Genomic DNA, 11,132 nt, shown 5'->3' with positions numbered 1-11,132 from the left:
ATGACACTTAAAACTTATTTTAAACTGTGTGTGTGTGTGTGTATGGGATGGAACTATGTGTGTGTCCCTCTCAGCATATGGTGATCATTCATGTGTGTGTGCTTGGACACCGTCCAACAGTTGCCCATGACCATATTCTCTTTTTTATCAGTATCACACCTCTGTCTCTCCTGTCCTCTCTCCTGCAGGTTATGCCACCCCAAAGGCTTCCTGGATCCCCAGCCGTGAAAGAGAAGGGCTGATCCCCGTCCTCTCCCCCTCAAGTTCCTGCTGCTCTGCACCCCATCTTTCCCTCCTTCCCTCTCCTGCTTGTTCCCCTCTCCCAGTCACACAAGCCCCCATCTCCCTCCTCCATCTCCCTCCCTCAGCCACACCTGGCCCAACCACTCCTGTCCCCTCTCCCTGCCACACCAAGCCCTATCCTCCCCCTCCAGGACATCCATATCCCCCTCCCCCCAGTCACACCCACCCATATCCCCCATATATCCACAGACCCTTCCCCACACCCAGTCCAACCTCCTTATCCACACCTAGTTTTATTCCCCCTCTTCCAGCCACTCTAGCCCTTTTCCCCCTGTCACAGATCAGTCCCCGCCCCCTGGCTGCACCCCAGGCCCCATGGCTACAGGAGGTCATGCCCCTGAGATAGATGTGTTGATCAACCTGCATCAGGTAAGAATTCTTTGAGCTGACTTGGAGTTATCAGATTAACCCACTATGAGGAATAAATGATAGGTGTACTAAAAATACACCCATGTTATGGGACAAATACACGGTATGCAAATAAGCGGCCAGTATCGGCAAATCGTTTTGCCTTCCGTGTGCACGGGAATACATTTCTCCTCTTCTCAAAAAGAGAGAAGCGAAGTTTGCTTTCAATGAGCGGTGGTTACCTAGATACTCCCACTGCCACTGTGTGTCGCGTGTGCCAGGTGTCCCACTGTCATAACTACACACATGGATTGGCTGGACCATGTGCGACAACACCGACAACAAGTTGAGGTGATCTGCATCAGCGCGAGATCAAGCTTTGCTCGCCACTCCGCCTAGACAAAGTTGGCGAAATTCTACTCACCGCCCTCCTCTCACTGAAAATGAATGGCACACTTGCGAAGTCACATACCATGTATTCGTCACATTATTAGCCTAAATCACGAAGTGGCGTTGCAATAGAAAAGTGCGACCCATCCCCCTAATTGAGACCCTGTATATTCACCCTGTTTGCCCAAATGAAATTCTGATGTTGGACACTTTTCTGCCCACAGGAATTGACAAATTAAAACTTAAGAACAAAATACAAACTGTCCGCTAAACAGCAGCAAGCGAGCGCTCCGTCCAGACAAAGACAGACTCACCAACGTCCCTTTGGTTTTCTCTGGTATAAAGCATCACAGACTAGCCTGGTTAGTAAGCGTGCTGTGTGCAGATTATTGATGTCACGTCACATGATTTGTGGTTCTGATTTTTCAAACGGTTACCTCTCACTGCCATTTGGAGCCACCAACATGCAAAGCTGCCTAATGCAGCATTAATGTGAGACATTATTCACATATTCAAAGAAACCTTGACTTTTAAAGAAAGGAAATGTATTGTTGACCTCTCTTTTTTTGTTGACCACACAAATGATATCAATACACTGTAAGTGATCGTACACACACACCACAAACACAAGCTCCTCTACTGTTTAACCCAGCACTTGTTTGTTATGTATTGGGGGGGATCCCATTGCCTTTTGGCCACTAGCCCTCTCAGGAGGCTTTCTGCCCGGCCCGGTGCTTTGAATGGCATGACCTCGTGACAAAGGCAACAGCTTTCAGCTTGATTTGAATAGCCCTAATCAGACCTGATTGCTGCAGCATTTCCCAAGCAACTGACTGATTAAGAACCAGTGGCAGAGTTCCTAGGGCAAGTAAGGTAATGCACACTCCTAAAGTTGTGCTCTGTGTGTGTGTCTGTGTGTCTGTTTGGGTTGTGATTCTGCTGTTTATTCCAATCAGGGATTTGCTATCGAGGCTAAGCAGAGGCAGTGTCGTCCCTGTTTAGTTGTCTATTCCTCCTGTATCCACAAAGCCAGTGAACTTGTGCATATTTGAGGGAAAATGGCACATATGAGAAAAGAATATTGTTATGCTCTCTTGGTTATAATAGCAGACAGAGTATACTGTAGGGGAAATTAAGACCGGATTTATACCGGACTGCAAAGTCATTCATTGCAGGAAAAATAACATAGCTTGCCCTCTTCAACTGGCAGCGCTGGTTTTCTTTGTGGGATTTGAAAGTACGGGGGGTGAAGGGTAAGAGAGAGTTTACTTGGGAAAGAATTGCAACTGCGGTCTCAAGGATGGAAAGATGTAACTGCCAAAAGAGGATGGACATGTGGAGACTGGAGAAGGAAAGACACGTCTGCCCAAAGAGAAGTGGAGGAAACACATTGGATTCAGACAGAGATTCAGGCAGAATTGTACGTCGAATGAGTGGAATACAATTTGACTTTGCAGAGGAACACTACTCTTAGAAGTGAGAGAGGAAGGGATGGGAGAAATGTGGGTAATGTGTGTGTAGCAGATGCTACTGTGACAGCTGGTACATTGAAGCCACGCTCAGAGAGACAATAAAAGAGCCCTTTGGAGATATGTGGTGTTGTTAGAGAGATAAATGCTGGCAGTGCGGCTGGAAGCTGAAGTTGAAGAGCAGAGCGAGACAACAGGCTTTAAATGCTTGCTTACCTGGTAGCTATGAGAAAATGGTGCGGAAGAGGAATCTACATACAGCCATTCTGTGTGTTATGTTTATTACAAACATGTCATATGTACCCAGTGATATCAAGTGTTACTCAAAAAGGGGCCATAAGTTATTCCAGTTGGCCAGGACAGTCCAGTCAATGAACATGAGCAACACAGTCCCAAATTAGACTCAAACCTGCTGTTCAAGTTGTAGAATTTCACAAATGGTTGGCTTTCAGTTGTAAAATAAGAAAGCTCCTGTGAAAATCTGGCTTTCTGGAGATACAAGCCATTAGCTGTAAGCATAAGTACCTCAGCTAGAGGCTCCAGTGCAGCAGTGCTGTAACCTCTGACCCCTAAACCAGTGCTAATAGCTGGCAGATTATCCTGCCAACAGTTTTCACCAGTCCCAGAAATGCAGTGGATACTTAGTGGAGAGAGAGAGAGAGAGAGAGAGAGAGAGAGAGAGAGAGAGAGAGAGAGAGTTTTAAGCTGTTTACATTGGATAGAGTATGATATTCACCAGGAAAGCCAGTATTAACACATTTCTTAACTGCTTTTTTTTTTTTTTTTTAACTTTCATTTAAACACACAGCCAGAACACACCTTCTCTTTTTCAACAACATCCTGATTAACGCTCACTCACTTTATTTTCTCACTTTCACACCTAGCAGCTGCCCAATGGCTCTTTCATTGTTGGCCAATGAGCAACGCCAGCGGAACAGTTAAAGTTGTTATGCTGAAACACATAATAATATTTGTTGGTTGTGTGGTCTTCTATTCCTAACCTTGGATTTTCCCAGCTGGATCTGGTATTCGAAAAGAGAACATTCAGCTTTTTCTCTTTAACCCTCAGGCTGCTGCTGCCCTTTAAAAACAGCCTGTGTATCATGAATGTCAAAAAAGAAAAGGGTCTGTTTCAATTTCCTCTAATGCCATTGAGTTGGCTTTTTTGCACAGTTAACACTGTTGCATTGCTGTGAAAAAAAACAAAAAAAACAGCATGTAAGCAAGGCTACTCTGCCTACAGCTACACCATTGGCTTGACATTGACATTTATTGACAATGCACAATCCAGTTTTATTCTTACAATGAACTGCAAACTGGGGAAGCTGAAAGAAGCCTAACACGCTATAGTTATTTCATTCCTTCGAAGATCATTCCTTCTCACAGCAGGAAGATGGTTGTCTGGAATGAAAGCGGCATTGAAATGCCTTCATGACTGAGTCGTTCCCTCCGACGGCTTAGCGCTGGGATGAGTCACAGGGTCTGTGGAAAATGCTCATGTCCTGCATGGCAGAATGCTTTAGAGCTGCTATTCCAGTAAAACAGATTAGCCTATGTGCAGTCAGGTGTCTGAGTGGGTTCTCAGGGAGAATGAGCTCTGCCAATTAAGTCGGTAATGTGTCATTATGCCAGGTGGAGACGTTGTCATCCTCTGTATGCAAAGGAGAAAGCAGGCTGAATGTTTGGCTACATTAGTCGACCCTTCAATTCCCTACCCTCAATCACTTGCTTGATGTTTACTGCATTAGATACTTTGACAGACACACACACACACACACACACACACACACACACACAGAGAGAGAGAACACAGTCTCTTTGCCCGTTATCTCTTCTAGCTTATCGTGGCCCCTCTGAAGTCACAAGACTGACTTGGTGTGTGTGTGTGTGTGTGTGTGTGTGTGCGTGTGTATGTGTGTGTGTGTGTGTGTGTGTGTGTGTGGAGGATATGAACATGTATTTAAACCCGATCCTCAAGGGTCCAGCTGAGACTGGGTTGCCACAGCAACATCACCAGCCAGCTGCCACCTTACGTCAGCCGAAAAAGTCGAGGAGATTCCATTATGGGCTGTGTGTGTGTGTGTGTGTGTGTGTGTGTGTGTGTGTGTGTGTGTGTGTGTGATAGGGGGGAGCATATCACTTTGATATGCTGGTACACATTAGACCTTTAATCAAGGATTGAGATGAAATTTTGATTGAAAATGCTTTTCTGATGATGGGTTCCAGGTTTTATCAGAGTGCAAGGCTTCATTGAAGGCTTTTATGTTAACTACTAAAAACTTCTGGATATTTCTTATTTAATTCCAAATAACTGTTTAACCTTGATCCTTTGTCTCATGGAGTGGTGCAGAATTCACTTAGAGGAATCATGCATTAAATCACATCCAGATCTAATGTGGCCAACAATATATCCCCCCCCCCATTTATCCAGGAAGAGTTTTTCTGTCCATGCTTGGTTTGAGCGCCACCCTGCTTCACATTCAGTCCGTTACACACTTTCACACCTGGGAACTGTTCGGTGCAAACACAGATTAGCAGTCCCACTGAAACAGCAGTTAGAGCCTTGCTGAAGGGAACCTCAGTGGTAGTTGTTGAGGGAGGGGAAAGTGTTACTCATTCAGTATTTTCGTCCAGGTTTTCCCAGGATTTTGTCCTGGGATTTGAACTGCTGTCCTCCCCGTCACAACCGTTCCCTCCGGTTCACACCTGAAGCAAAACAGACACATAGCCAAAAAAATAGGTGTGGCAGTATAGGGCTGTTTATCTCTGCATGGTCCAGCAGCCTTCATGCACTACGCAGAGCGGGAATGCTCTGTCAAAATACCTGCAGGCTGTACTCACATTGTGCTCCAACAGCTGAAGCAACAACATCCAAACCATATCTTTTTAATTTTGTCAAATGTATATTCCCTGTATATGTCATCCATATTCTTAATTCCTCACTTTCTCCTGCATCACAGCAGCCACATGTTGCCTCGTTCAGGATTTTTTTCAGCCAGTGTTACTTGTGACTTGTGATTGGGCAAAATTTGTACAAGCCTATATCTCTCTCTCTCTCTCTCTCTCTCTCTCTCTCTCTCTCTCGCTCCTTGACAGCTTTGGTATATCTATCTATATCAGATCAGCTATCTAAAGGATAATGCTCTGTTTAAGTAGATCAGATATTTACGTAACATCTAATCTTATTTATTTTAGTGATAATTCATGTAGCAGACCATGATGTTCACTTGGCAAGTGATGTCAAAAGCTGATAAGATGTTGATCATCCCACAGTGATGACTGTTGCTTTTAAAAATGACATCAGTGCAATAAAGACACTGGTAGGTTCAAAAAAGGTTCACCAACAGTATCCAACCCACATGGGGGAATTTTAGCTGTAGGAAGTAAGGCCAGAAAGTTGTAAATATACATAGGATGTGCATGAGAAAAAAAATTCTTCACTTCCTTGTTTCGTTCACAGTGATTGGTCCATCTTGTGGCTCACAAACTGGCCATACTTGGCCAGCGCTATTTCAGCCACCACCATCCTGCAGTTGGTCTAATCATTTGATAATCGTCTGTTAGGCAAGGCTAGTAAAACGAGACCTGCAGGCCTTTGGTAAATTTCCCAGCCTTTTTTGTTTACTGTTGTTGTAAATGTAATGCAATCATAGCGTTTACTGCATGTGTTTATGCCAGATGGAAAATGAGGCAATTACCATTTGTTCAATGGACAGATCAAATGGAAAACCCAGAACGGTGTTAAAATAAGGTTTATTCTCACAGCCGTTTGCTTAATTCAGTTAAATTGTTATACTAAAAAGCTGTAGCTTCAGGCATCTGCAAAACCTGTGAGCTCCTTGGCAGCACTGCTGCTGTTTCATATCAGTGGATTATAAGTGAAGTGGTGGGAGTAATAAATGTGTATGAGTGACATATTTGAGTGTATTTAATGATTGACCCAAGTTTAACCTGCTTACCTGTAAGTTATAGTTTAACTTCAGGTCAAACAAGATAATGCACATTCATTCATGAGGCATACATTTTTAAATAAGTGCTCATAAACATCAGTTGCACAGTGAAAAGAAAATGACACAAATTATGCTGATATTTATGGTTGTTGTGATTTGTTTGTCTGGGAAGTGTGCCAGCTCCTTAAATCAACGAGGGTGGGGGACGCTGTTTCAAACACTCATGAAGAAGACAGGAAGTAGCAGGAAGCAGGGCAATCTGCGGGGCAAAACAAACTGACTGCACGTTCCTGTAAAACGGCATTTTAATGAGTGAGAGGATCAATGACAGAAACAAACGTGTTCCAAATTACAGATCGACTCCCCTGGGCCATCTGCACAACTGGCAGATCCCCGTTCCCTGGCACTGGATCATAGAAAGTACAGTAGCTGCCTGGAGGACCAACATGCTGCAGCCTAAAGGCATCAGCGGTGAAATCTGGCACAGCACAAAGACAGTGACAACTCTATTACAATAGAGACATCGCTGGTTCCAAGACACTGCACATCATACATTCTCTGTCATTCAGCTTGGCAGCGCCGCATTCAGCTGTCCCAATATCAAACGATGCTAGCCCACACACACTGTAAATATGTCAAAGAAATGTCCGATTCTTCACTGCATTGTTTGGTACTCATAGGCTCTTAATGCAGCCGGAGTGATTGTATGGTTTGAAGGTTGAAAGGCAGGGAGACTGTTTGATGATAACTGACATTCATCACCAACTATATACAATCCAACAGAGACATGAGAATGCATCCAATTTGGGTTAGACCGATATATTGGACTAATATTGGGCTCTTATTAAATATTGGATATCGGTTGTGCTCTACTGCCGTACATTTGCCTTCAACTCAAACAGCCCAAGTTCAATTCCCAACACATGCAAAGAAGTTGTCCACTGTGAGGGAAGTTTTCATTTTCAGCGGAAGTTATTCTTATTTATCCATGACCAAAACCTTAACCCAAACCTTAACTGAAGTTTTTGTTACCTAACCTTAACCCTACCCTTAACTGAAGTTGTTTTACTTGCCTGAACTTAGCTGTTAGCTAACCTCTTAACACAAGGAACACATGGACATTAAAAAATTCAATACCTGCTGTTGTCACATAAACCTTTCATGGTAGAGAAACATAATCTTCACATAATTTGTGTGCATAACCCAATCTGCGTTTCAGAGATTGTACCAAACTCCATTACATATATTCCCTAAAATATTGGGTTGCCTGCATGCATGCTCATGCACACACACAGACACACCCTCCTCCATATTAGTCAGCAGCTGATAAATATTTTAATGCATCTCCCTGGCTCAGCATTCCACTAAATATGAAATATTGATGCAGCAGTGAAAGTTGGGCAGTTTGTAGGACAGACAGCTATCTTGACCACTGGGAGAGAAGAGTGGGACCAAGGTTAGTGGTTGAACTGCTATGATTGTTATAATACTGTAAACTGCACAGGTTAGTTGTGACAAGCACATACTGTAAATGCATGTGTGCTTGATATTTGATTCAATAAATCAACTCTTATATAATGCAGAGTTATTTTTGCGAGCTTTAAATTAATTTTAAATTCATTTGAAATCGTTGTGTTTCCATTGTCTGTTGCCCTGCTCCTGATCACGTTGTGTCTCCACCACCTGGGTAGGGTCGCCCTCCTCCTGTGTCCCTCCACCCCACCTGACTTCAAAGCTGACATGAAAGTCTTTGGAGTCACTTGCACCAAAGGGGCTTGGCCAAAGCAAAAACCAGGATTAGAAGGAATCCATACACTAAAATATCTGCCTCAGCTCAGACAATATTACTCCCTTCTTGTTGCCATAATACATCAATACACATTACATCAGTAAGATTCATCTCAGGGACTTTGTTTCCGCAGCAGTGCTTACAGGGCAATGGCCCAGTCCTGATAGGAGTAATAATTTCCTTGAGAATTGGTTTGGTTTTGTAGGGAAACAGAACAGCATGAATAATGAACAAGACCGGCTCTCCAATGGAAACAAGGCTTTTACTCTCCAATCAATTTAAAACTCTCCCTTTTTAAATTCCGTCTGGCTGCGTCTGCCTAAGCCTTGCGCAGATAGGTAGCTCAGATTATTAAACGCATCCTGTCCCTTCATCCCATTGGTAATTATGAAGTAATGGAGCCCTGAAAAAAGGGAAATCTGAGACCGCAGAGTAGTAGCCGGAGCGCGTACCGTGCCAGCGCCAATCTGAGGCAGAGGGAGCGGCTCGTCCCGGCGCTCTGACCTATCAGACGCAGCGAACGCCTCTGGCAGGTCACTCCCTCCTGCTCCAGCCGTCTCCAGAGGCCGTCTGGTGCATTAGCGCTCCGCTGCTTAGCACTTTGTTGTATTGATTTGATGCGCCGGGTTATGCTGCTTAATGACTGTCCCCCCTACATAAAGTGCACAATATTGATACTGTCTGCTTATTGTACCAGTACAAAATGATTCTATACTGACATGTATTTTTAACACCTGCACATATTAGTCAATACATCAAATTGATAAATATTTGAAGGAATATGAACATGTTTCACTTGTAACAATTTATTAGAACACAATTACATCCAAAGTCCAAAGGGAGATTTAAACTATTAGATCGAGCAATAAGCTATGTTTTTATATACTTACTGGAAAGCAAAGTCAAGATTTGAACAGAATTAATGTTAATCTTTCACTATAGTAGAGACAGAATTGGCGCAGGAACTCCCATGTGTATTTTGTCTGATGTTCATCCTGGATATGCATTTTACTTGACATCATCATTTAGCATGAACCTGCTCCCTATGGGGCTGCTTTCCTGGTGTCAGAACCAAGTTGCGTATTGCGAAAGGAATTTATCAGTGATTGGATTGCCCACTTGGCTAATGGTATTTCAATCCTCAATCTAGGTTGTCTGTAACTAATCAAAGTAGCACATTTTACATATTCATCAAGTGCCAATTTCATGGAAACACTGATCTATTTCAATATGAACAGATGCTCACACTCATCATACAGTGGGTGTGAGATTGTAACTTGCAAACTATATATACCATAGGATTCCTCATAGATTTCTTAACAAAAGACTGCTACTTTTGACTGCTCGTGTTAACTGTTTGAGACATAATTGCCTGGAGGTGAGGAGCTTAACTTTTTGTATCATCATTTTTTTATTCTTGCATTATTCCTCTTGTGCACTCTTCCTCTTGTATTTCTCTGCCTCTGTTGTCCTCCCCAATCCTCTCTTTCACCCTCATCTTCTCTACTGTTTCCTGACGTTTTCTTTCAGATGGAAAGTGAGCTCAGAGCTATCAGAGTTATCACACTGCCACTTATCGTCTTTTCCATCTTTCTCCAGGTGAAGGTGGAGGAGGAAGATGAGGAGGGATCTGTGGAGGAGCAGGAGGAAGAGGAGGAGGAGGAGGAGGAGGAGGAGGAGGAGAGCTGGGAGAAGGCGCTGTCAGTGGAGCGCTTCGGAGACATCATCAGCGACTCTGCTTCCACCAGTGGAGAGAGGATGGGCCGACACTACAGCGAGAAAGACTTTGAGTGTAAGCCAAGCAAATATAACATTAGTTTATACCTACAATTATACTCTAGCTCTAAATGCTTATCTATAGGCAAGGATGGGAAGGTTACATGCGAAATCAAAAATCATGTTTTGTAATCCAATACTACTACTAATAATTATTAACGCTTTAACATTGTTATCAGGTAACACTAGTATGGATTGTAACTTAATGCATTAGAACACTCAAAGTAAGTATGCATTACTTTCAGTTACTTTTGGGTCAATGTGGCTGTGAAAAAAATGAGAGTAACGTTACCGATTGTACCACTACTTAAAAGGGATGCTAGTGTGGCAGACTGGCACTGGAAAAGCTTCAAAAAAAGATGTCTGTGTACTGAAGAAGGGAGTCATGAGGCGAGATATAATGCAAAAGAGGTTGTGGTTTTATTAACCAAAAAATTATAATATGCAAAAATCAAGAAACATAAAGATGAAAATAACAACTTAAATCATAAACACTTCCACAGCCTCACAGCAAGCTGTTACCCTCTCTCTCTACCAAGGTCAGAGTGACCAGCTTATATACCTTCCTCAGCCCTACCTTGATTGGACTGAACTATTATCACAGGTAAACACAAGGTAGGCTATACAAGAGGAGGTATCATAAATGTTCTTAAGATGTAAATGAAAATTTACATCAATTTACATCTATTTAGGCAATTTAACTTCCACATTACACTTTAGCCAGGGTAACAGTGGCTCAAATAAAAAAAAAGTGCAAATTTAGGTTTGTGTCTCCATTCCCACAATGGGAAATGCCTTCAAACCTGTTTCTGAGTAATCCAATGAGTAACCAACCACATTGACTACTGTATTTATTACTGTGCAGTAATAGTTTTTTTTTTTTTTAGCATACTTTAATTCCCATTAAATGCAATCTGTCACTCTCCAACCTTGTCTATAAATTGACACTAATTTGTTTCTGTTTTCATTTCTGTCATCACATGGGATCTAATCACATTTGCTTCCATGTTGACTTTGCATTATAGTTGTAGGGTAAAGTCATCCTGTACTGTATGTACTGTATGCACCTATGCACATAAAATGGCCCTGACCTTTAATTCCAGTAAT

At 42.7% G+C, this 11,132-nt stretch overlaps 1 protein-coding gene across 1 annotated transcript in view; it reads left to right on the top strand.

Moving 5' to 3' along the window:
• Window positions 1–618: 618 nt before the first annotated feature.
• slc4a3 (solute carrier family 4 member 3) overlaps window positions 619–11,132 on the top strand; it is a 48,770-nt gene continuing 38,256 nt past the window's right edge. Inside the window, exons 1-2 of the mRNA XM_071518776.1 lie at window positions 619–672; window positions 9,849–10,041. Of these exons, the coding sequence (XP_071374877.1) occupies window positions 619–672; window positions 9,849–10,041 (247 nt within the window). The remainder of the gene's footprint in view (window positions 673–9,848; window positions 10,042–11,132) is intronic.

The sequence above is a fragment of the Centroberyx affinis genome, unplaced genomic scaffold, assembly GCF_046629955.1.
Source record: "Centroberyx affinis isolate AG114_WGS23_722 - 3 ecotype Tasmania unplaced genomic scaffold, CSIRO-AGI_Caff_v1 ptg000634l_1, whole genome shotgun sequence".
In the NCBI taxonomy this organism is placed as follows: domain Eukaryota; kingdom Metazoa; phylum Chordata; class Actinopteri; order Beryciformes; family Berycidae; genus Centroberyx; species Centroberyx affinis.
Note: the sequence above shows the minus strand (reverse complement) of the source record. Positions and strands in the feature narration are given on the sequence as shown.